At 48.2% G+C, this 26,205-nt stretch overlaps 1 protein-coding gene across 8 annotated transcripts in view; it reads right to left on the bottom strand.

The window, feature by feature from the left end:
• The window catches only part of LOC142256609 (galactoside alpha-(1,2)-fucosyltransferase 2-like), a 254,802-nt gene that overhangs the window by 219,514 nt on the left and 9,083 nt on the right, over positions 1-26,205 (bottom strand). For 5 of the 8 annotated variants that reach the window (XR_012727548.1, XM_075328378.1, XM_075328375.1 and 2 more), the window contains exon 2: positions 1,683-1,730. Coding sequence is in view for 4 of the 8 variants with exons in the window: in XM_075328378.1 (XP_075184493.1) it covers positions 1,683-1,725 (43 nt within the window). In the remaining 4 variants the exon portion in view is untranslated. Of the gene's footprint in view, positions 1-1,682; positions 1,731-8,463; positions 8,750-11,542; positions 11,618-26,205 lie in introns of those variants that run through there. The other 3 variants (XM_075328374.1, XM_075328373.1, XM_075328376.1) reach the window with 3 other exon arrangements.

The raw sequence follows: 26,205 nt of genomic DNA on the forward strand, positions 1-26,205 counted from the left end.
TAGCTACATTTCTCTTTATTCATATGTTCACGGCAGTAATGCAGATTCCATTTTTCATATTTTCATTCTTACATATAGCTATTGGATTTTTCATGTCAGTATTCACACAGCAGTTTCTGCTTTTCATATATTCCCCTTACATAGTCACTGGTGTGCATACCTTCTCTCCATATAGTGTAGATTTTTTAGGTTTTTGCACCCAGTTCAGACTCAGAATGGAGTTCCAGACGTTATTTCTTGATTGATTATGTCAGACCTGCAGGGTTGTTTTGGGGGTTAACAAATTGGAGAAAAGGGTTTTTTTGTTTGTTTTTTTAAATAAATGATTTTTCACTAATTTTTGTCTTTATTTCTCTTTACTTACAAGATTAGTAATGGGGGTTTCATAGACCCCCTACCCACTACTAACCTCAAGCTTGATGACAGCTATAATTTTGTGAGACATCACAGCTGTCATTGACCCGTTATATTACCCTGATTGCGACTGCACCAAGGCAATTAGGATAAACTGGATAAGCGCAAGGGTTGGTGCATCTAATGGATATGCCAATTCTAGGGCGACTGTGGGCTGCTATTTTTAGGCTGAGGAGGGCCCAATGACCATGGGTCTCAAAAGTCTGAGAATACCAGACCCCAGATGTCATCTTTATCTTGGCTAGGTATAATAATTGGGGATAACTGCACATTGTTTTTTAAAATTATTTATTTTTTTAAAAAAGCCACTTGGGGTCCCTCGTATTTTGATACACAGCCAAAGTGAAGTGCACAGCTGGGGGCTGCAACCTCCAGCTGTCTACTTTATCTGTACTGCGTATAAATATATGAGGAACCTTATACCATTTTTTCAATTATTTATTTATTTTTACACTCCACTTACAGGGCCCAGAGAGCTACTGTGAGGGTAACCAATCACAGATGCTGGTACGCTGGCAGTCTGACTCCAACCAATCACAGATGCTGTCACAAAGGGTGGGTGGGTGAAGCAGTGAATATTCATGAAAGTTAATGAGCGGACCCAGATGCAGTGTGACAGCTGTGTGGAGACTTGGTATAATTGTCCTGCTTTAATACCCATTTTGTTTCCTTTTGCACCTCCCTAGACTATATTAACACCATTTTATAACACTTAAGTTCGGCTCCCTATAGACTTATGTGGGATTCGGCGTCTGGGCTCAAGTTCGGAGTCAAGTCCGGTCTCGAAGCCTGGACCCGCCGAACCCAACCATCTGCGGGTTCGCCCATCTCTAGTGGTGACCCCTCTATAAGTCATCGGATCTCCGAACTGAATGATTGGCTGCAGGGTCAAGTGACTGATGGACGGGAAATGATCACTTCTAAACTAAGCCAAGACCACCGGAACTGTGTAGCTGGAGCAGTGGGACTAGGCCCTAAAACTTCTTTATTTTTTATCAATTCTGTTGTTCTCGAAAATATTGAAAAAGAAAAGAAAACTTCTTGAAGATTCCCTTCAACATGGATTTCCACACTGATCCCCTACTCATAAGCTTGTACCTGACTGAGGCATATTAAGGAACTGAAAATATAAATACAATTTAAGAACATTTTTCATAGCACAACAGTATTTGTTTTTGTGTAGATATTATGTATTAAATAAGAAACACCAGTTTATAGATCATTAATAAAAAAACCTATGAAATATTTTGGAGTACAGTTTGTCTCACCTCTATATTGGAAGGGCAGGACTGCATCATCTTTATGGAACATGGATCCTGGAAAAGAAGTTATATTTCGTTAAAATTTGCAAAAATACTGCAAAAAGAAAGAACATTTTTCCTCATTTACAGAAACATGGTATAAAGAATAAGGCAAGGTTATTTGGATGGTCTATATATGCAAGAACCGCACCTTCGAAAGCTTAAACAGTCTGCTACAACTGTACATACCGGAAAATGGTGCATGACACAGCGCATGGTGACTCCATCTGGACCGTTATATACAATGGCCCTGTCAGCGCATACCTCCGTATCCCATTTGGTGGGAGGCGGGGGGTTCGGATGTGAGCCCTGATTGGACCACTGAATTTGGAGAACAAGGCAATGTGAAAGCACCTTAAGTGATACCATATGAGTATATTATTACAGTAGGGCTATCTTAAAACTTTGTCATGAAAGGAGCAGACCAAAACCATCATCTTGTTTGTTCACAGGTCTGGCGGTATGTGAAAATTGTGGGCCATCATAAGAGAGTGCAGCAGCGGGGGTCATGTCCCACTGCTTAATCCAAGTTTCAGTGAGAACCAGAAGGCTAGCAGAAGTGGAAAGAAAGAAGTTGTGGATGTAGGAGAGTTTGCTACACACTGACTGTGAGTTCCAGAGAGACAATTAAAAAGAGACTGGAGAAGAAAAGCACTGAATGGTAATATAATTAGTAGGGTTTCTATGTGCAGCAGAAAGAGAGTTATATTTACCTGTCCAGGGTTAGAGGAAATGTTGCATAAGATGACCATAAGTCACGACGGGAAGTAATGGCCCGGCTTAATTGCTCACTGCTCTGGAACAAATGTTTGTTTTTCATTCTCTGGTTTTGACTTCCAATCTTCTGTGTTTGACCATGTAGTCTGATCTTCTGGTAACTATGTTCGGTGTTTGGGTTCCTCCAGCAATGGTTTTCCGTCTTTAGCTTCCTCTGGTGATGATATTCTGACTTCTGGTTCCTCTGGCATTGGTATTCGGTCTTCAGGTTCCTCTGGTATAGGTATTTGGTCTTTGAGTACCTCTAGTGATGGTTTTCGGTCTTTAGATTTCTCAGGGCTCAGCAAATTTTCAGATAATTCCACCTCAGGTTACATGGGCCTTACCTGCTGCACACACGTCTGCTCCTTTGGTAATCTTGGTGTCAACTGCACCCTCTGGATGCAGGCCCAGTCTTTTAAATTTTGTAGCTGTGCCACAGTTGTCACGTGACTCAGTATCCCCCTCTAATGCTTCCCTCAAGAAAACATGATCCTTGCAGATCAGTAGTCAATGGCCACTGGTGCCGAAGTGTGGAGCAACGGCGACGGCAATAACAGGCTGACAGAGTCTCTGCGGTTCCAGGCGTCTTTACTCAAAATTCCAGTGCTGTCCCAGAGTGCCGGTCACCGCCGTGATCGGCCCCAGTCAATCCTGGTTAAGCTAGAGGTATCCACCGGTATTTTGACAGTGTCCTTGCTGAGTGGTGCCCCTCCAGGAGTGAGGAACCCGGGCTGAGTGTCCCACTCCAAGCCTCAGGCCCCATGAAAGAAAAAGAAAAAGAGGTGAGTGGTGTCATGTCGCCAAAACTAAAGTCCCGGCGTGACTAGACTGACTTAGTGTCCAGATGGCTCCTACTTCTACCCCAAGTGGAACCGGCCCCCCAGGTGTTTGTCCTAGTGACCGGGAAAGTCCCATGCCTTGTGATGGCCACCCCCCTACCTACCCTAGGTATATATACTATAGTATAGTATACCAGTCACCATTGGAGGCCAAAGTGTGTTTATAAATGTGTGTATTTTATTGCACTAAACACCATTAAGCTCCTTAATGTGCATACCAAGGGGTAATTTTGGGCATTTGTTGTATGCACCTGCTATTTATATTGCCTTTTGGGGTAGTACAGGACTATGCACTCAGTGTATTTGATATCGGTGGTCTGTACTACTACCCCAGGATCGCCAATGACATTGGAGGTGGTATGAACCTGGTGTTCATGTGTGGTTGTCCCAATCTTTCTGTCCACTGAAGTATGAATGTACCCTGTTTATGACCCTTGACTTCATCTGTTTTTCATCACCTTTTTGAGGGCTATTTGAGGGATATTACAGGGTTAGCCACCGCCGAGTGGGGGCGCCATTTTCGTAGCTATCAGGGTGCCGACCCCCGCGGTAGGTAGTGGACAGGAGGGAGGGCCATCATAAAGGGTAAGCATTTACCTTCTTCCCTCTTTATTTTCTTCAATATTTGCACAAAGGTTGTGGATTTTAATAAGTATCAATAAAATTTGTAATTTTAAAGGGTTATATGATTTTTACACAATACCCACCCTTGTTTCTATATTAGGTTATGCAAAGTAACATCAAAATTAAAGTGTTACAAAAAGGAAAATCATAGTTGTGTGTATTAAGGGGCTAGAGATGTAGTTTATTGCAATTTATTGTTATCTACATCTTTTCAGGCACAATGCCCCGAAGAAGTGCTACAAAACCACAAAAAAACTGAATACCAATTGCATCTCATATTGTAAAACCCTGACAAAAAAGAGGAAATACCAAAAAAATTACCACAAAAAATAAGTCAGAGTATTCCAATATACAGTTAGGTCCAGAAATATTTGGACAGTGACACAATTTTCGCGAGTTGGGCTCTGCATTCCACCACATTGGATTTGAAATGAAACCTCTACAACAGAATTCAAGTGCAGATTGTAACGTTTAATTTGAATGTTTGAACAAAAATATCTGATAGAAATTGTATGAATTGTACACATTTCTTTACAAACACTCCACATTTTAGGAGGTCAAAAGTAATTGGACAAATAAACCAAACCCAAACAAAATATTTTTATTTTCAATATTTTGTTGCAAATCCTTTGGAGGCAATCACTGCCTTAAGTCTGGAACCCATGGACATCACCAAACGCTGGGTTTCCTCCTTCTTAATGCTTTGCCAGGCCTTTACAGCCGCAGCCGCCAGGTCTTGCTTGTTTGTGGGTCTTTCCGTCTTAAGTCTGGATTTGAGCAAGTGAAATGCATGCTCAATTGGGTTAAGATCTGGTGATTGACTTGGCCATTGCAGAATATTCCACTTTTTTGCACTCATGAACTCCTGGGTAGCTTTGGCTGTATGCTTGGGGTCATTGTCCATCTGTACTATGAAGCGCCGTCCGATCAACTTTGCGGCATTTGGCTGAATCTGGGCTGAAAGTATATCCCGGTACACTTCAGAATTCATCCGGCTACTCTTGTCTGCTGTTATGTCATCAATAAACACAAGTGACCCAGTGCCATTGAAAGCCATGCATGCCCATGCCATCACGTTGCCTCCACCATGTTTTACAGAGGATGTGGTGTGCCTTGGATCATGTGCCGTTCCCTTTCTTCTCCAAACTTTTTTCTTCCCATCATTCTGGTACAGGTTGATCTTGGTCTCATCTGTCCATAGAATACTTTTCCAGAACTGAGCTGGCTTCATGAGGTGTTTTTCAGCAAATTTAACTCTGGCCTGTCTATTTTTGGAATTGATGAATGGTTTGCATCTAGATGTGAACCCTTTGTATTTACATTCATGGAGTCTTCTCTTTACTGTTGACTCAGAAACAGATACACCTACTTCACTGAGAGTGTTCTAGACTTCAGTTGATGTTGTGAACGGGTTCTTCTTCACCAAAGAAAGTATGCGGCGATCATCCACCACTGTTGTCATCCGTGGACGCCCAGGCCTTTTTGAGTTCCCAAGCTCACCAGTCAATTCCTTTTTTCTCAGAATGTACTCGACTGTTGATTTTGCTACTCCAAGCATGTCTGCTATCTCTCTGATAGTTTTTTTCTTTTTTTTTTCAGCCTCAGGATGTTCTGCTTCACCTCAATTGAGAGTTCCTTAGACCGCATGTTGTCTGGTCACAGCAACAGCTTCCAAATGCAAAACCACACACCTGTAATCAACCCCAGACCTTTTAACTACTTCATTGATTACAGGTTAACGAGGGAGACGCCTTCAGAGTTAATTGCAGCCCTTAGAGTCCCTTGTCCAATTACTTTTGGTCCCTTGAAAAAGAGGAGGCTATGCATTACAGAGCTATGATTCCTAAACCCTTTCTCCGATTTGGATGTGAAAACTCTCATATTGCAGCTGGGAGTGTGCACTTTCAGCCCATATTATATATATAATTGTATTTCTGAACATGTTTTTGTAAACAGACAAAATTTACAAAACTTGTGTCACTGTCCAAATATTTCTGGCCTTGACTGTATAAAAAACTGCCAAAAATATTCCAGTGCTGCCAAATAAATAATTATAAAAATGGTATGTATCATTAATTGTATTTATGCAATTTAATTATGCAAAAAAAAATGTAAAAGTAACATATAACATAGACATATTAAAGTGGAAGTAGGCTGGAGGAGCAAAAAATTGATGGTTGATAATATGGACTATAATAGAAATGTTCCAAAAATTACTTATAAAGGTAATGGTCAATGTATAGAAAAAATAATAAAGTGTAAGTGCAAAATACTCAACTTAGTACAATAAAGCTAAACCCATGGATACAATATAGACAATATTACATAACAATAAAAAGTATACATATATAATATGAGAAATTATGAATTATACTTAAATAATGAGCAAAAAACACACAAAGAAAATATCATAAGAACAGGGAGTCTAATTCCATGAGTATAAATTTCCAAATATTTACTGTGGTGTATCGACTCACTCAGCTAACACCGACACCGGAATGCTTTCCGTCTAAATTTCAGCTGGTTTATTCAACTTAATAAATCAGCCCAAAGAAAACAAAACAGGCTTTCTGGCATAAAGAAAATAAAACAGTAAATGAACAGTCTCCATAGCCGCGTGATCACCTGCTCAGATACAGGGTTCCATGCTTTACCAAAAGTCCCACTGCCGGAGGTCTGCTACCTCCATACACATAAAATCCACAGCCACACCATGATTAACAAGATATTATGTATAAGATAATGTCATAAATATACATGGCGGAATACGGACCCTGGCAGGTCGCTGGTATACGGCATATAGAAAGGAAAAATTGCGACAACGCCAGTAGGTGAAAGTGATGAACTTTATTGAACACAGGGTCGGTGAAATAGCGGCACAATTACAGGTGAGACAACAGGTCACAGTAGATCCAGGGTCTATTTATACATAATAGGTATAAAAATAGAAGGCTGAAGCAAATATTTGATATAGTATCCACCCTCAACCACAATTGGTCTAGGGGACAGCACAATATCCCAACCAGGTAGACATTGTACTACATGAATCGGAGATGGGACGCGGTCACATGGTCAAACAGCAGTAAGAGAGACTGTAAATAACAGGGGCTCATAGAGTATATGAGGACCGAAAACCCCAATTAGACCGCATCAACCACCATAATAATGTTAGTAAGGGACCATAAAGCCCAATACTGCGATAATGACATACCTGGGAGGCTGATCCTGGAGCGCACGGAGACCTGCGTCTGCCTGACGGCCGTTTCGGCTGTCAAAGCCTTCGTCAGGGGGAGTGGCCTGACCCTGTGTTCAATAAAGTTCATCACTTTCACCTACTGGCGTTGTCGCAATTTTTCCTTTCTATATACCTCCATACACAGAATACCTAATTGATTCAGGGGCCTTCATTAAAAACTATTTTAAAGAAACAAAACTATATTGTGATTGTTGCTCAAAACTGCATAAAAAACATACAAAAATGATAATGTGAATAGATTTATTATATTTCTGTATGAGCGAGTGGAAAACGTTTGATCCAGTGCCAGCATAATTATAATCACAATGTATTTATAATCATTAAAATGAGTCAATAGAAAAATAAAAATTCAATGGAAGTCCATGGAATGAACATATGGCAGGCAACTGACGTTACAGATGATCCCGTCCTAAAGGGGGCTTTACACGCTGCGACATCGCTAATGCGGAGTTGTTGGGGTCACGGAATTTGTGACGCACATCCGGCCGCATTAGCGATGCCGTTGCGTGTGACACCGATAAGCGATTTTGCATCGTTGCAAAAACGTGCAAAATCGCTAATTGGCGACATGGGGGTCCATTCTTAGAAATCGTTACTGCAACAGTAACGAAGTTGTTCCTCGTTCCTGCGGCAGCACACATCGCTGCGTGTGACGCCGCAGGAACGAGGAAGCTCCCCTTATCTGCCTCCCGGCTGCTATGCAGAAGGAAGGAGGTGGGCGGGATGTTACGTCCTGCTCATCTCCGCCCCTCCGCTGCTATTGGGCGGCGGTTCAGTGATGCTTCAGTGACGTTGCTGTGATGCCGCACGGACCGCCCCCTTAGAAAGGAGGCGGTTCGCCGGTCACAGCGGCGTCGCCGGACAGGTAAGTATGTGTGACGGCTGTGGACGATGTTGTGCTGCACGGGCAGCGATATGCCCGTGTCGCGCAACAGATGGGGGCGGGTACCCACACTAGCGATATCGGGACTGATATCGCAGTGTGTAAAGTAGCCTTTAGTCATGGGTGTGAGCTAGTCAGTCATTTCAGAAATATATATATATACGTGTGTGTGTGTGTATATATATATATATATATATATATAGTGCAGACCAAAAGTTTGGACACACCTCCTCATTCAAAGTTTTCTTTATTTCCATGACTCTAAAAATTGTAGATTCACATTGAAGGCATCACAACTATGAATTAAAACATGTGGAATGAAATACTTAAAAAAGTGTGAAACAAATGAAAATATGTCTTATATTCTAGGTTCTTCAAAGTAGCCACCTTTTGCTTTGATGACTGCTTTGCACACTCTTGGCATTCTCCTGATGAGCTTCAAGAGGTAGTCACTGGAAATGGTTTTCCAACAGTCTTGAAGGGGTTCCCAGAGATGCTTAGCACTTGTTGGTCCTTTTACCTTCACTCTGCGGTCCAGCTCACCCCAAACCATCTCGATTGGGTTCAGGTCGGGTAACTGTGGAGACCAGGTCATCTGGCGTAGCACCCCATCACTCTCCTTCTTAGTCAAATAGCCCTTACACAGCCTGGAGATGTGTTTGGGGTCAATGTCCTGTTGAAAAATAAATGATGGTTAAACTAAACGCAAACCGGATGGAATAGCATGCCGCTGCAAGATGCTGTGGTAGCCATGCTGGTTTAGTATTTTGAATAAATCCCCAACAGTGTCAGCAGCAAAGCACCCCCACACCATCACACCTCCTCCTCCATGCTTCACGGTGGGAACCAGGCATGTAGAGTCCATCCATTCACCTTTTCTACAAAGACACGGTGGTTGGATCCAAAGATCTCAAATTTGGACTCATCAGACCAAAGCACAGATTTCCAATGGTCTACAATGGTCTATTGTCCATTCCTTGTGTTCTTTAGCCTAAACAAGTCTCTTCTGCTTTTTCTCTGTCCTTAGCAGGGGCTTCCTAGCAGCTATTTTACCATGAAGGTCTGCTGCACAAAGTCTCCTCTTAATAGTTGTTCTAGAGATGAGAAGGTGTGTCCAAACTTTTGGTCTGTACTGTATATATACACATATGTAAAAAGACTGATGGCACTTGAATATAGAATATAGGAATATGAACAAGCATTACTGCTAAGAAAATACATTAAAAAATGAGATACTTAGCACATAAAAAGGACAGTTATATGTGAGCCCAACAGCCAAGGTCAAGGCGTATCTTTTATGTTGGGTTCCTATTAGAAATGAGCGTCAGACCCATGGAAGTTCAGTTCGGTGTGTGCAGCCAAACTTTAAATTAACATCTGTTTGGGACCCGAACTTGACCTGAACTCCAATGAAAGTCACTAATTGGGCAGTTCGGTTCTCCACCCACAAGGAGCCAGCCATAACAGATAACTTCCGGGGATGGGTGGATGGGGATTTTCCATTTTTTTTTTGTTCACACTACATCTGATCGTGCTGTTGTTACCCCCAGTGTGAGCCGTTCATACACTGCAAGTGGCTCGTACTGGGCTGAGGACCAAGCGTGCAGGTACATACTGAACATGAGATATATGATAACAAATAAAGATGCAGTTGCATTCTGAAATTCTAAGATATGTTAACAATGATTATAGGAATTTAAACATGCATTACTGCCAAAAAAATACATATAAAAATTGATATATTTAGCATATAAAAAAGTTTCATGTGAGCCCAACAGCAACTGTCTCTTTATTTGTTATAATACATCTCATGCTCAGTATGCACCTGTTCACACTTGCATGTTAGGAAGTGCCATCAGTCTTTTTCCTTAGATTATGGGGTTATGCCCATATAATTGAGCACACCTTCTCATGAGCCTTAGGTGTTTTTAATTCTTTATTAGCAGGTTCCTATCCGTCCATATATTGGAGGTTTTTTAACCTAAAGAGAGGCACTGGAGTAGACAGTGCCCCAAACTTAAGAGATATGCCTTGACGTTGGCTGTTGGGCTCACATAAAACCGGCCTCTTTTATATGCTAAGTATCTCAAATTTTATTTGTACTTTCTTGGCAGTAATGCATGTTCATATTCCTATACTCATTACACCATAACGTAGCTTAGCATTTCAGAGTGCAACTGTCTCTTTACTTGTTGAGAAATATATATACACCTATCTGAGAGACCGGAGCTGACATATGGCTGTTAAAGGGAACCTGTCACCAGGATTTTCCCTTATGAGCTGCCGTCACCACCAGTAAGCTCTTATATACAGCATTCTAGAATACTGTATATCAGAGCCCAGGCCACTGTGTAGAACGTTAGAAACACTTTTATAATACTCACCTAGGGGTGCTTCTGTTTGATGGTTGTCGCTGCTCTCGGTCCGGCACCTCTTCCATCATGTGTGATCACTGTCCTCCTGCCCAGACCCATTGGCACGATGTGTCCTGCGTCATTCAGAGAGGCCTCCACTGCGCTCCTGTGTATGCACACTTTGATCTGCCTGACTTAGGGAACATCAAAGTACTGTAGTGCACATGCGTAGGCGGACTTTCACCTTTCCTTGCTTCTGTGCATTACAGTACTTTGCTCTCCCCTTAGCCAGGCAGATCAAAGTGCGCATGCGTAGTAGCACAATGGTGGCCTCTGTGTGAATGATGCATTACACATTGTGCTGATGAGGCTAGGTAGGAGGATGGCGATTGCAAGAAGAGATTAGGCGCCAGACTGAGAGCAGCGACACCCATGGGACCGGACCGCCCCCCTAGGGGAGTATAATAAAGGTGTTTTTTACGTCATACAGAGTTGCCTATTCTAGAATATGCACATATCCATGCAGACATGTGTCCTTTTGGATTATATATAATGATATTTTTGGATTGTTGGCTAATATTTTAAATTCTGTATATAAGAGCTCACTGGTGGTGGCTGCATGTTATAAGGGAAGAACCTGGTGACAGGTTCCCTTTACGTTCCTCCCTCCCCTGGGAGAACGCATAATAATGAATGGCATCAAGCCAAATACAAACAGCAAGCAGACATCCTACATGTCATTACAAATACTCAGAATTAATGTCCATGTTGTCCTCATCATCATCATAATCATCATCATCAAAACATTTAAAAAATGCATCAAAGAAATGCATCAGAATGTGCATTAAATACTTACACTAGACATATACATCCCAGCATTGTCATGAGATACAATGTTACGAAGAGATTTATCAGAAGGCATACATTTAAAAAGATTCAAATGAAGAAGCATATAGAGAAAAAATATGTCAAGTCATTGCAATAGTTCAGGCCGTTTGGGAGCATGTAACTGAAGTATATAGTAAGCCTCTCTGGTAAGTAAGGCTTTAAACCAATCCCCATTGGATCTGTTAACATGTTAGATCCCTTTAACTTGTAAAGAGTTATATTACCTTGATTTTTCCTTATAATGCTTAGATAAGCCCAAGGAGGAACAGCCGGCAATTATTGTGTCTAGAGATGAAGCAGACACATGTTCTGATTTCCTCTTGGTGCAGCCAATGTAATATTTATTACAAGTGGTGCAGGATGCCAAATACTCCACGAGCACGGTTTATATATAACTTTATGGAGAATATATTGTTTGCATTGCTAATAAAGTGATCAGTTCTGCAGATGTTTGCGCATATGTAAACCCTTGTATCTGAGCCAAGAGGCATCATCATTATTTGTTTTAGAATGAAATTAACTCTGAAATGTGTGAGCCACACATTTTACACCTCCTGATATAATCGTACAAAGTGTTTCGCTTTAGAATTGGATAGACAAATAGTTGCCGCTGCTCGGTGGCTCAAGCGTGAGGGAAAAGGGGGTGGTTTGTTTGGGGATTTAGTCCGTTACGCCACCCACGGGTTGTGGTGAAATGGGCAACACCGCTGCTGGTGACGGGGATCCCGGGAGTGATGGTAGGGAGCAGCTGGGATGTTGTTTTCCCCCTCCGTGGGTAGGGGTTGGTGGTCCCGGGGCCCGGTGGTGTGACGGAGAGGCAGGGTCGGTGAGGTGCAGGGTTGCAGGGACAGCGCGGCGCGGTGCCGGATGGCACGGGTGTACTCACTCAGCAAAAGATGCACAAGGTCTCCGGTAAACCAAACGGCTGGATGGACGGGTCCCGCAGCCGGCTGCAGTGTCTCTCCCCGGACAGGTGATGGTGGCTGTCTCTCCCTGCACCTTTGTGTACTGTGTTGACTCCAATGGCTTCCCAACGGTAGTCCGCTCCCCGGTGTATAGGTACCGGAGGAGCCTGTTTTGCCCGCAGGCGCTGGCCCTTGGATTTCTAGCCGGTGGCGGTGGCTGTGTATCCTCACGGTGTGAGCGGTTGCCTTCAATTGGGACTTGGTTGTTAGGGAACCCCGGGGGTTCCTGTCACATTCGGATTTGACTATTGACGGCGGCTCCAAACCTGTGTGCTTAGCTTCACTCCATTCCCCGGTCTGGTACCGGTGGGCCACCACCCAGCCCCGGTCCTTACAGCTCTGCGGAGTTCCACCAACTCCTGCAGACGGCCATCACCAGCTGCCAACCTTGCTGTCAGTGCCTGGGCTCCTACCCAGACACCTGCAGTTTGTGACCTCTCACTTTCACCTCCTGATCCTGAACTCATCTACTGCCTTTCCCGCCTCCAGGCCTGTGAACTGTGGACATCAGACCCTAGAGGGAGGCAACAAGGGTTTTTGTCTGACTAATGTAGCTGTCTGGGGGTGGGGGGGGCGTGTGTTGTTTTGTCTGTGGCTACCTGGCTAGTCCAGGGCGCCACAGAAGCACATCTTAAGGCCACGTCTCACTAAGTGACATCGCTAGCGACATCGCTGCTGAGTCACGGTTTTTGTGACGCAACAGCGATCTTGGTAGCGATGTCACTGTGTGTGACATCCAGCAACGACCTGGCCCCTGCTGTGAGGTCGCTGGTCGTTGCTGAATGTCCTGGACCATTTTTTGGTTGTTGCTCTCCTGCTGTGAAGCAAACATCACTGTGTTTGACAGCGAGAGAGCAACGATCTGAATATGCAGGGAGCAGAGAGCCGGCTTCTGCGGACGCTGGTAACCAAGGTACACATCGGGTAACCAAGCAAAGGCTTTGCTTGGTTACCCGATATTTACCTTGGTTACCAGCGTCCACAGCTTCTCCCAGCCGGCTCCCTGCTCCCTGCACACGTAGCAAAGGTACACATCGGGTAACTATAAGCAAAGCGCTTTGCTTAGTTACTCGATGTGTACTATTTTTACCAAGCACAGCGTCGTTACACGGGTCGCTGGTGGCTGGCGGCTGATTTCTGATCGCTGTGGAGATCTGCCTGATTGACAGCTCACTAGAGACCATGTAGTGACGCTCCAGCGATCCCTGCCAGGTCAGATCGCTGGTGGGATTGCTGGAGTGTCGCTAAGTGTGACGGTACCCTAAGACACATAATCTAGACTCTCATTTTGCAGGGGGGTGCGGGACACCACTGTTGAAGCTAGCACTGTGCAAACAGGTTGTGGGCTGGATGGCAAATAATGCTTCCAATCTGTTTAACAGCACCACCCTGTCTTCCACAAGGTGCAATCTGACTAGTCAAGAAACACAAATAAGGAATTTAGTTCAGCTCACCACTCCAAAGCAAGTATCTCCAACTTCTGGTCCGGTGCACGGAACAAGTGGTTTGGCTTCCATAGCTGAATAATCAGTCACATCAAGAGGAGGAGTGGAGGAGAGAAGATCCAGCACCGAGGTAATAAAAAAAATCTTTATTCAAAATTCATAAAAAAGGTAATTCCAACCAAGTGCAGAATATATTTACGCTTGACGCGTTTCGGAGAAAGTAGACTCCTTATTCATAAGCAACCTTGCTTATTGGAATTACCTTTCTTTATGAATTTTGAATAAAGAATTTTTTTATTACGTCGGTGCTGGATCTTCTCTCCTCCCTCCTCCTCTTGATGTGACTGACTAGTCAACAGTCAGAACCACATAATCATTACCCTGATCCTTCTTCCCTCCACCATGGCAAGTCTAAGAAGTTAAGTAACTACACACTTGGACACTCCAAAGAGCTCTTTACCTTTCCATTTATGGCTTTTTTTCTGGCCCCTTAATGTGAATGTTTATGAGGCACATGAGAAGATTGTGTGTGGTGATGCCCAAATATTTGAGCAGCCACGGTCAGAAGAAGGCAAAGGTGGTGAATGGCAATTAATGTCTCAAGCAGTGGATGATGATGAGACACAGTTGCCAGTATGTCAGATTCAGTCTAGAAATCAGGAGAAGGAACAGAGTATGGAAATGGAAGACGAGTTAGTGGACGATGAAATCATTGACCCAACATGGCAAGGTGCAGAGTGAGGAAAGCAGCTCAGAGGGGAATGGATCCGCAGCACCACAACTGGCAGCAAGAGGCAGTGGGTGGGCTAGATGGAGAAGGCAGACAACTGTTCCCAAGAGCACCCACATGTGGCAAGATCCCAGAAAAAGGATTAGGTGTTTGCCTGTCTGGTGCTTTTTTTACAGAAAGTTTTAAAACCTCTGCTGTACCAAGCTCAGTAGGGGCCAGACCAAGACTAGTACCAGCCTGACCACTACCAGCATGCTGAGGCACATGTCACCCAAATACCCAACTAGGTGGACTACAATCATTGTCTGCAGGTGAAATACTCTGCCACCAACCCATAGGCCCAAACTCTAGACTGCTTTCCCTAGAAATGTTGCCAATTAAGCTTGCAAACACTGAGAATTTCTGCATCCTGATGACAGCGGCTTTCCCTCAGTAGTCATTCCCTAACCATCAATCTTTCTCCAGATGTGGCAGCCCCACAAACATGTGTAGAGGCGGCCGAGACCCAGTCGTCACAGCAACTGGCGACATGCCTCCCAGGGACCGCGGGTTGTGGGTGGCAGAAGGGGATTGGCACTGTGAGCAGGGTCTCGTGCCCGCAACCGCGGGTACTGCATGCCTTAAAAACTTTCCACCTGGCAGCACAAACCAGATTTTTGTTATGTGACTTATGGACTGTTGGCTTAAAAACAATGGCCGCCATTTTCTGTCTAGCGTGGGAAAAGGAGGAGGCATGCCTTCGTGGGTGGAGGCCAGATAGGTGCGCGAAAGTGAGCCCCACTGCTGGAAACTGGCAGGAAACCCCGTACCTCCAAGAAAGGGCGGGAGTCAAAGACTTGTTTACCCAGGAATCCTGACTTTGACAAGAGACTGTACACTTTGTTCCCGGTGTATCCCCTAATTGGAGAATTGCAAATGTTTGCCAAAGGATTTGCTGTTGCTGTGACCAAGTGGGGCATTGTGATTGGGGATGTTCCACACATGGACAATGCCTGGGGGCAGGAGTCGACCCTCGGGAGCCAGCGGTTAAGAAATAGTGAATGTTTTGTTTTGGGGTTTTTTCTCTCTTATGCAACTGCTGATCGTATATTGCCTATGAATAATACTGCTGACCTGACATGTTATTATTGCAACGTTTAAGTGAACCTGACTCCCATAAAGGGAATATTGGTATTTGTTACTTGTTATATGCATAACCGAAAATTGCGGTATACTCTGTGTTTTGTTTTGCAGCCCCGGAGTGCTGCAATTTGCTGTGGGGGAATGTGGCACCCCTGAGGCTCAGTCGCCACAGGGAATTGCATCTGGTTTAAGTTGTAATTCTCTCCCGGGTTGAGAAGAGGTTAATCACTGGTTTCTGCACTCACACAGAACATGCATCTAGCATGAGTCACCACACACAGGAAACCAGGCTTGGAAATCCCCTAGCACTGCTGAGTCATTCCTGAGGTGGGGGCCGCTCTCAATGAGAAAAACACAGTCAGTTTCACTTTAGGGGACAGAACAGCTCGGGACAGAGAAGTGAGCAAACAGCTTGAGCAGACCTAAATCAGCCCTGGGCCTGGGACGGGAGATAGGTGGAAATAGTGCCAGGGCCAGGGGCCACAACATCGCACTGAGTCTGTAGGAGGGAGACTGAAAGAGGGCAAGAGACAAAATCAGCTGGTAGAGATGGTGGGACAGAAGGAGTACGGTTGCCGGGAGAGTACGGTGTGAATACTCATGGGACCGAACACAGACGAGACGCAGAGATCTAGTTCAGAAAGACACTTCAAGCTCATCTGATAAATCTGCCCGGTGAGGGAATCATCAGGGTTCCTCACCAATGTTAGTGTCCGGGGTACAGCAGCAAAGAGGGAACCCGGGAACGGGGACAGAGGTCCGACCCAAGAGATGTTCAAGCTGCCTGCCATATGGGCCAGGACTGTGAAACCAAGAGGGAACACAAGACGCTTCAAGCCACGGGGGCCCACCAATTACAACAAGGTGCAAAGAGGAAGGTCTCACACATTTCCACAGACACAGGTGATTGCCTCTGATTCACCTGAGACCGTCTGGAGTCCATTCATGGCGGCGGAGAGTGGCATCTCTGGGGCACCTTAAGAACTGTGAGTAAATAGAACTTTGAACCGCAGCCCCCTGTGTCATCTTCGTCATTGCCGGTGCCGCCGCCTCGCACTTCAGCGCCATCAGCTGTCCCCATTGTCCTCATCCTCCCTGTGGCTCACCTGTGGGGAGCTGGACTATCTATGCTGCGTTAACATCAGCCCCGGAGGAGAGCAACATCTCGCAGTGGCGGCTAATTCCTGGCCGCACACCACGGCAAAGCATTCCCCATTCCCATCCAACACTGCTCCTGGGAGAGGAAAAGTCGCAGGAAGGGTCGGTGGCAGAGGAGACCTAGAACCCAGTCACCGCTGCAACCGGTGACACGCTTCCCAAGGACCCATCGCCATCCTTCCATCCCCCTCTACGCCTAGCACCTGTCTGTTTGTCATTTACATGTAGCCAATGGGACCATGGAGCCGGGTCAGGCCAGTCACAGCATACCCCACAAAACCATTGGCCTGGTGACGAGTAAGCCCTTTGTCCCTGTGGGGTGCTACACATGTGTCCCACAACATCACCCATGCCCTCACCAATGCAGTTACTTGCAAGGTCTATCTAGACGTGACAATTTGCTAGCAGATCGGTGGACTGACTAACTAAAGGCATTGCACAGGCAACTCCCCTAGTGGGAGGATGCCTTAACTATCCAGTGCCACTCAGCAATAAGCTGAGAGGCACTTCCAGGAAATAGCGCACTGGCCCTTTAAGAGCAAGTAAGATGCACATGCCCTATGTGCATTCCTGGGTGACTTTTATGTTGTGCACGGGCCCCAGGAAGAGGAGGCAAGGAAGCATATGGACGGCTGTGGGAGTGTGGGGTACTACGCGGTAAGTGAGTCAGCATTGCAGGAGAGGCAAGGTAGTGCAGAGACACTGGTGTTTCAGTACCCTCCCACTCTTACACCCCCTCGTCATTAGGCCTGATGGAAGTTTATTCTCCAGGAAGATGTTTTTTCTGGGTGCTGTAGGAATGGCCGGTGGAATGGGTAGGGCGGATGGCTGTAGGTTGAGAGAGTTGGTGTCCCTGCTGGGGAGAGGCAAGATAGTGCCGAGATGCTAGACAGCAACCTTACTATTCCACTTATCAGGGTAGCCTGCATAGGTGAACCAGGGTAGGAGTCTGACTCTTTTTATAATTTACACAAAATGTAGTCACAGGCGCTCCCTCCTCTGCATCTTTTGTTGTATGTATTGCAATCTGTCTTTGGAATTCTCACTAGGTCTTGCACTGAGTGCATAGCCTTTGCCAGTTTTGGAGTTAGATTCTTTCTAATATTGTACCACAATTGAATCTCCTCTACATCTCTTCCTGGCTATATTCCAGTCCCTCCTACTTTTTGGCAACCATTGCACTTCATGCGTAGGCTTTACCAGTCTAGGAGTCCCACTCAAAAATTGTTGTCTAAGGCCCTTATCTACATGTCTTTTAGGGGGTTTTGCAGTAACTCCTTTTAATTTTTGGCAGCCCTTGAACTTAGTGCATAGTCTTTATGAGTCTAGCAATCCCACTAGCTAACCATTTTAACATAATGTGTATGAGACCCTCCCTTATGTCTAATGAAGGGTGTATCAGAGTCCTTCTTCCTTCTAATTTTTGACAGATCTTGTATTGTCTGCACAGTCTTTGTGAGTTTGAGTGCTTGTGTCGCGGGCGGAGGGGACGCGCTCGCCACGCTCGGGTCCGGGGCTTCTGCTGCTGCTGCTCGGTGGCTCGAGTGGTGGGCCGGACCCGGGGACTCGAGCAGCGCTCCTCACCCGTGAGTGAAAAGGGATGGTTTGGTTGGGGAGATTGTTCGTGACGCCACCCACGGGACGTGGTGATGATGGCACCACCGCTGCTGGTAACGGGGATCCTGGGAGAGATGGTAGGGAGCAGCTAGGATGTTGTCCCCTCCGTGGGTAGGGGGTTGGTGATCCCGGGACCCGGTGGTGTAACGGGGAGGCTGGATGGCTGGGGTGCAGGGTTGCAGGAACAGCGCGGCGCGGTGCCGGACGGCACTGGTGTACTCACTCAGACAATCAATGACAGAGTCTCTGGTAAACCAAACGGCTGGATGGACGGGAACCACAGCCGGCTGCAGTGTTGTTGTTGTGCTCTCCCTGGACGGCTGATGGTGGCTGTCTTTCCCTGCACCTTTTAGAATGTTCTGACTCCTGTGGTTGCCCACCGGTAATCCGCTCCCCGGCGTATAGGGCCGTAGGAGCCCGTTTTGCCCGCAGGCGCTGGCCCTTGGATCTCTAGCCTGTGGCGGTGGCTGTATATCCTCACGGTGTGAGCGGTTGCCTTCTGTCGGGACTTGATTGTTGGGAAACCCCTGGGGTTCCTGTCACACTCGGATTTGACTATTGACGGCGGCTCCAAGCCTGGTCGGGGTCCAATGGCCCTGCCTGTGTGTGCTTAGCTTTACTCCACTCCGCGGTTCGGTACCGGTGGGCCACCGCCCAGCCCTGGTCCTTACGGCTTTGCAGAGTTCCGCCAACTCCTGCAGATGGCCACCACCATCTGCCAACCTTGCTGTCAGTGCCCGGGCTCCTACCCAGGCACACGCAGACGTTTTACTCCTCTCACTTTCACCTCCAAAACTGATCTCCGTCTGTTTTCCCGCCTCCAGGCCTGTGAAATCCTCGGTGGGTGGGGCCAACCTCCTGGCTCCACCCCACCTGGTGTGGACATCAGACCCTGGAGGGAGGCAACAAGGGTTTTTGTCTGACTGTTGTAACTGTCTAGAGTGGGGGGTGTGCATGTTGGCATGTATGTGACCGCCTGGCTAGTCCAGGGCATCACACTCCCCCTTGGTAAAATGCAGACCGTCCGCGGGCTGCCCGTCCATCACCGGTTTTATTTTTGTTTCTGTAAAAGATAATTTAACACATAACATTCAACATAAGTATATTTCAGTTCTTCCCTTACGGGAGGCACGGTACTTTTAACGTTTCAACGGTAAACATTTTTATTAAAACGGACGGGTTCGTGGTCATCTGCTCTCCCACCCAAATAACCTAAACCTTGGTGCTGCCCCTAAGAAACAGGCAGCACCCCTTTACCCCAGTCCAGGTCCAGGTTACCCGAGCGGGAACAGGGTACGGTGTTTCGCACCCGGCTGTCACTTCAGGGGACCCCACGTCAAGGGGGACCCCTGACCCCGGAGGATGGCCACCGGTCCAGGTGGTGGCCGGGCCCCAGCCTGCTCTGCTGCGGGCCCTTCCTCCAATCTGATTCTCCAGAGGCGGCACGGAACGGAAAACCGGCCCACAAATTATTTACAGGCCCACAAGTTCGTGGGTGGCCTGCTAATTCTCGGCCATGTTCATGAGCAGTTTCTCATGTGGGCGGTAAAAACACATAGGGTCCCCTAATTTGTCTTAAAATGGACGGCAATCTGGTGAAACTTCGGTTTGATTAGTGTTGATTCAACGAGCAACAAGGTGCTGAGGGTCCCAACGGGGACAACTTGGCTGCAACGGAGGGCCACTGCCTTTACTTGAGGTCACACTCATCGAAGACCTCCTCCAGCTCGACATCCGGACGGCATCCTGGGTGGCCCGTTGGGAGGTGCGAGTTCACGTCGCGGCGAGCCACAAACACTTCGGCCTCCAGGCCCGGTTCGTAGATAAAGCCAAACCCCCTTTGCGGGTCAAACTTCCTGACTTGGCCCTCATACACCGGACCCCGCACCTGAAAGGTGGCATTGCGGAGATTGTCTTTTTCTTTTATGACACGCGCCAGCACCTCGGCCCTCTGCTGCTCTCTGGCGGCAATTTCACGGCCCAGCTGGCTCGGCTCCCTGTCCCAGTAAGAGGCATTTGCATGTCCCTGCGCGCGGGTCGGGCCCCGCTGGACTGCGCCCACACCGGCCACGACCGGTACTCTCTTGTGGGGGTCCTGAGGTGACATGGCCTGGGCTGCTGCTTTGCAGCGACGACCCGGCGCAGCCTCAGCCGAGGCAGAGCGTTCAGGGACAGGTGGCCTCACCGGTTGGGGCTTCGGGCCTGCAGCGGCTGGTTCTTCCACGGCCGGGCGGACTGCCGGGGCCGGGTCATCTATGGGTGCGGCCACTTCCGGGGTCGACGGCTTCGCTTCATGGATGGGCACCTCCGATGGGACCTTACACGGCAGTGGAATCGGTGCGGGCCGTCTCCGGTTAGCGCCAGCAGGTCGGTCCTCTAAGGCGGACAGGTTAGATTCCGCTACCGATGTTGGGGGTAGCGGACCGAGTGGAAGGGCAACAGCAACTGGTACGGATGGCGGGGGAGACAGGAGGGTGAGCGGACGCAGACCGGGCCCCTCAGCCGCAGCGGCCGGTCCTTCTCGGACGCAGGGCCGTGGGTCGCTTACCCACTCCTCCAACATTGCCTCCACCTCGCGTCTCCGCACGGCCACCGCCACTTCCTCCATCTCGGCCACCCAGCGTTCCATCAAGAACCGGGTTTGCAGGCAGCAGCACATGTGTGCAGTCCGGGCTTCCATCCACGCTGCCGTTCCTGGCGTGGGCTCGGGAATCTCGGCATCACCGGACGGGACGGACATGCTTGCTGGCAGGCTTCCAGGAACCGGATATGTTGCAGAGTCCTGGTGTTCCTGCTTTTTATGCCCTCGGTTACATTAGGCAGGCCTTCACCCGCCCCCCCTTGGTTCTTTCTAGCACTTCCTCTTTGGGGGCGGGGCTTCGCTTTCGTTCCTTCCCTGCTCGGGGAAGACGCTCGAGCGGGAAATCTTCGCGCCAAAGATGGCGGCGCTTCAAATTTTTCGGCCGGACGCCGCCAGCGTGGACTGCAAGGCTCACCTCTACCGGTAGGTAGATCGGTTCTATCCTGTTCGTGACGCCAAGTTGTCGCGGGCGGAGGGGACGCGCTCACCACACTCGGGTCCGGGGCTTCTGCTTGCTGCTGCTGCTCGGTGGCTCGAGCGGTGGGACGGACCCGGGGACTTGAGCAGCGCTCCTCACCCGTGAGTGAAAAGGGATGGTTTGGTTGGGGAGATTGTTCGTGACGCGACGGGACGTGGTGATGATGGCACCACCACTGCTGGTATCGGGGATCCTGGGAGAGATGGTAGGGAGCAGCTAGGATGTTGTCCCCTCCGTGGGTAGGGGGTTGGTGATCCCGGGGCCCGGTGGTGTAACAGGGAGGCTGGATGGCTGGGGTGCAGGGTTGCAGGGACAGCACGGCGCGGTGCCGGACGGCACTGGTGTACTCACTCAGACAATCAATGACAGAGTCTCTGGTAAACCAAACGGCCGGATGGACGGGAACCACAGCCGGCTGCAGTGATGTTTTTGTGCTCTCCCTGGACGGCTGATGGTGGCTGTCTTTCCCTGCACCTTTTAGAATGTTCTGACTCCTGTGGTTGCCCACCGGTAGTCCGCTCCCCGGCGTATTGGGCCGTAGGAGCCCGTTTTGCCCGCAGGCGCTGGCCCTTGGATCTCTAGCCTGTGGCGGTATATCCTCACGGTGTGAGCAGTTGCCTTCTGTCGGGACTTGGTTGTTGGGAAACCCCTGGGGTTCCTGTCACACTCGGATTTGACTATTGTCGGAGGCTCCAAGCCTGGTCGGGGTCCGATGGCCCTGCCTGTGTGTGCTTAGCTTCACTCCACTCCCCGGTTCGGTACCGGTGGGCCACCGCCCAGCCCCGGTCCTTACGGCTTTGCAGAGTTCCGCCAACTCCTGCAGATGGCCACCACCATCTGCCAACCTTGCTGTCAGTGCCCGGGCTCCTACCCAGGCACACGCAGACGTTTTACTCCTCTCACTTTCAACTCCAAAACTGATCTCCGTCTGTTTTCCCGCCTCCAGGCCTGTGAACTCCTCGGTTGGTGGGGCCAACCGCCAGGCTCCGTCCCACCTGGTGTGGACATCAGACCCTGGAGGGAGGCAACAAGGGTTTTTGTCTGACTGTTGTAACTGTCTAGGGTGGGGGGGTGTATGTTGGTATGTATGTGACCACCTGGCTAGTCCAGGGCATCACACTTGTTTCATAAATTAAACAGGAAGGATGTGTCGGACTATGTCACACACCACATGCCTAGGTAAGGCAGTAAAATGTTAAAATTACATTTACCGGTGACTACCGGCTGGTGTACTTTAATTTCCCCCTACACCACATGTGCCAAACTCTGGCCCAGGGGCTAAATCTGGCCCACAGGCCAATTTTATTTGGCATGGAAGATTATGTGAGGCCTATAGTTCTGCATGGAGAGCTATGTGAGGCCCATTATTCTGTATGGAGGGCTATGTGGGGCCTATTATTCTGTATGGAGGGACTATGTGTGGCCCATTATTCTGTATGGAGGACTATATGAGGCTGTGGCGCCCTGGCCTAGCCTCATATAGTCCTCCATACAGAATAACTAACCACCCCTTTCACTCACGGGCGAGGAGTGCCACTCGAGTCCCCGGATCCGGCCCACCGCTCGAGCCACCGAGCAGCCATCGCAGCAGCGCCGGACCCGAGCATTAGCGAGCGCAGCGCAGTGGCGTCCTCCCCGCCCGCAGACAAGGCCCATTATTTTGTATGGAGGGTTATGTGAGGCCCATTATTCTGTATGGAGGGCTATGTGAGGCCCATTATTCTGTATGGAGGGCTATGTGAGGCCCATTATTTTGTATGGAGGGCTATGTGAGGTCCATTATTCTATATGGAGGGCTATGTGAGGCCTATTATTCTGTATGGGGGGCTATGTGAGGCCCATTATTCTGTATGGAGGGCTATGTGGGGCCTATTATTCTGTATGGAGGACTATGTGTGGCCCATTATTCTGTATGGAGGACTATATGAGGCTGTGGCGCCCTGGCCCAGCCAGGTCGTCACAGATAACAAACACCCCCACCCCCATTAGACAGGGACACCAGCCAAACACAAAACCCTTGTTGCCTCCCTCCAGAGTCTGATGTCCACACCAGGTGGGGCGGAGCCAAGCGGTTGGCCCCACCCACCGAGGAGTTCACAAGCCTGGAGGCGGGAAAAGTGACAGATGGAGTTTGGAGTTTGAAGTGAGAGGAGTGAGCACTTGAGTGTCTGGGTTTGTGGCCCAGGCACTGACAGCAAGGTTGGCAGACGGTGGTGGCCGTCTGCAGGAGTGGTGAAGCAATGCGGAACCGTAGGACCGAGGTCGGGCGACGGCCTGCCAGTACCGACCGGGGAGCGAAGTGAAGCCAGCACACCCAGCAAATGTCCCGATTGAAGGCAACCACACACACCGTGAGGGTATACAGCTACCGCCTAAGGCTAGAGACCCAAGGGCCAGCGCCTGCGGGCAAACGGGCTCCTCCGGTACCCATACACCGGGGAGCGGACTACCGTTGGGAATCCATAGTAGTCAGAAGGAGAACATCAAGGTGCAGGGAAAGACAGCCGCCATCACCTGTCCGGGGGAGAGACACTGCAGCCGTTTGGTTTACCGAGGACTTTGTACCTTTCTTGCTGAGTGAGTACAGCCGTTCCATCCGGCACCGCGCCGCGCTGTCCCTGCAACCCTGCACCTCACCCCAACCCTGCCTCCCCGTCACATCATCGGGCCCCGGGACCACCAACCCCTTCCCACGGAGGGGGAAAACAACATCCCAGCTGCTCCTTACCATCGCTTCCGGGATCCCCGTCATCAGCAGCGGTGGAGCCTATCTTCACCACGACCCGTGGATGGCGTCACGGACTAAATTCCCCAAACTAACCACCCCTTTCACTCACGGGCGAGGAGTGCCACTCGAGTCCCCGGATCCGGCCCACCGCTCGAGCCACCGAGCAGCCATCGCAGCAGCGCCGAACCCGAGCGTTAGCGAGCGCAGCGCAGTGGCGTCCTCCCCGCCCGCAGACAAGGCCCATTATTTTGTATGGAGGGTTATGTGAGGCCCATTATTCTGTATGGAGGGCTATGTGAGGCCCATTATTCTGTATGGAGGGCTATGTGAGGCCCATTATTTTGTATGGAGGGCTATGTGAGGTCCATTATTCTATATGGAGGGCTATGTGAGGCCTATTATTCTGTATGGGGGGGCTATGTGAGGCCCATTATTCTGTATAGAGGGCTATGTGGAGCCCATTATTCTGTATGGAGGGCTATGTGGGGCCTATTATTCTGTATGGAGGACTATGTGAGGCCCCTTATTCAGTATGGAGGGCTATGTCGGACCCATTATTCTGTATGGAGTTCTATGTGGAGCCCATTATTCTGTATGGAGGGCTATGTGAGGCCCATTATTCTGTATGGAGGGCTATGTGGAGCCCATTTTTCTGTATGGAGGGCTATGTGAGGCCCATTATTCTGTATGGAGGGCTATGTGAGGCCCATTATTCTGTATGGGGGGCTATGTCGGGCCCATTATTCTGTATGTAGGACTATGTGGGGCCCATTATTCTGTATGGAGGGCTATGTGGGGCCCATTATTCTGTATGGAGGGCTATGTGAGGCCCATTATTCTGTATGGAGGGCTATGTGGAGCCCCTTATTCTGTATGGAGGGCTATGTGAGACCCCTTATTCTGTATGGAGGGCTATGTGGAGCCCATTATTCTGTATGGAGGGCTATGTGAGGCCCATTATTCTGTACAGAGGGCTATGTGGAGCCCATTATTCTGTATGAAGGGCTATGTGAGGCCCATTATTCTGTATGGAGGGCTATGTGGGGCCCATTATTCTGTACTGAGGGCTATGTGGAGCCCATTATTCTGTATGAAGGGCTATGTGTGGTCCATTATTCTGTATGTAAGACTATGTGGGGTCCATTATTCTGTACGGAGGGCTATGTGAAGCCTATTATTCTGTATGAAGGGCTATTTGAGGCCCATTATTCTGTATGGAGGGCTATGTGGGGCTCATTTTTCTCTATGGAGGGTTATGTGGGGTCCATTATTCTGTATGGAGGACTATGTGGGGCCCATTATTCTGTATGGAGGGCTATGTGGGGTCCATTATTCTGTATGGAGGACTATGTGGGGCCTATTATTCTGTATGGAGGGCTATGTGGGGCCCATTATTCTGTATGGAGGGCTATGTGAAGCCCATTATTCTATATGGAGGGCTATGTGAAGCCCATTATTCTGTATGGAGAACTATGTGGGGCCCATTATTCTGTATGGAGGGCTATGTGAAGCCCATTATTCTGTATGGAGGACTATGTGTGGCCATTATTCTGTATGGAGGGCTATATGAAGCCCATTATTCTGTATGAAGGGCTATTTGAGGCCCATTATTCTGTATGGAGGGCTATGTGGAGCCCATTATTCTGTATGAAGGGCTATTTGAGGCCCATTAAAGGAGAGGACATCAATATATAAGTAGTGGACTATCCAAGAAGAAGACTCCAATATAAAAGTAGTGGACTATGCAAAGGAGAAAACACCAATATATAAGTCTCTAAAGGACAGGAAACCAATCTATAAGTAGTGAACTATCCAAAGGAGAGGACACCAATTTATAAGTAATGGACTATCCAAAGAGAGGACACCAATACATATGAAGTGGACTATCCAAGAAGAAGACTCCAATATACAGTTAGGTCCAGAAATATTTGGACAGTGACACAATTTTCGCGAGTTGGGCTCTGCATGCCACCACATTGGATTTGAAATGAAACCTCTACAACAGAATTCAAGTGCAGATTGTAATGTTTAATTTGAAGGTTTAAACAAAAATATCTGATAGA

This window comes from Anomaloglossus baeobatrachus, chromosome 11 (assembly GCF_048569485.1).
Source record: "Anomaloglossus baeobatrachus isolate aAnoBae1 chromosome 11, aAnoBae1.hap1, whole genome shotgun sequence".
Classification (NCBI taxonomy): Eukaryota; Metazoa; Chordata; class Amphibia; order Anura; family Aromobatidae; genus Anomaloglossus; species Anomaloglossus baeobatrachus.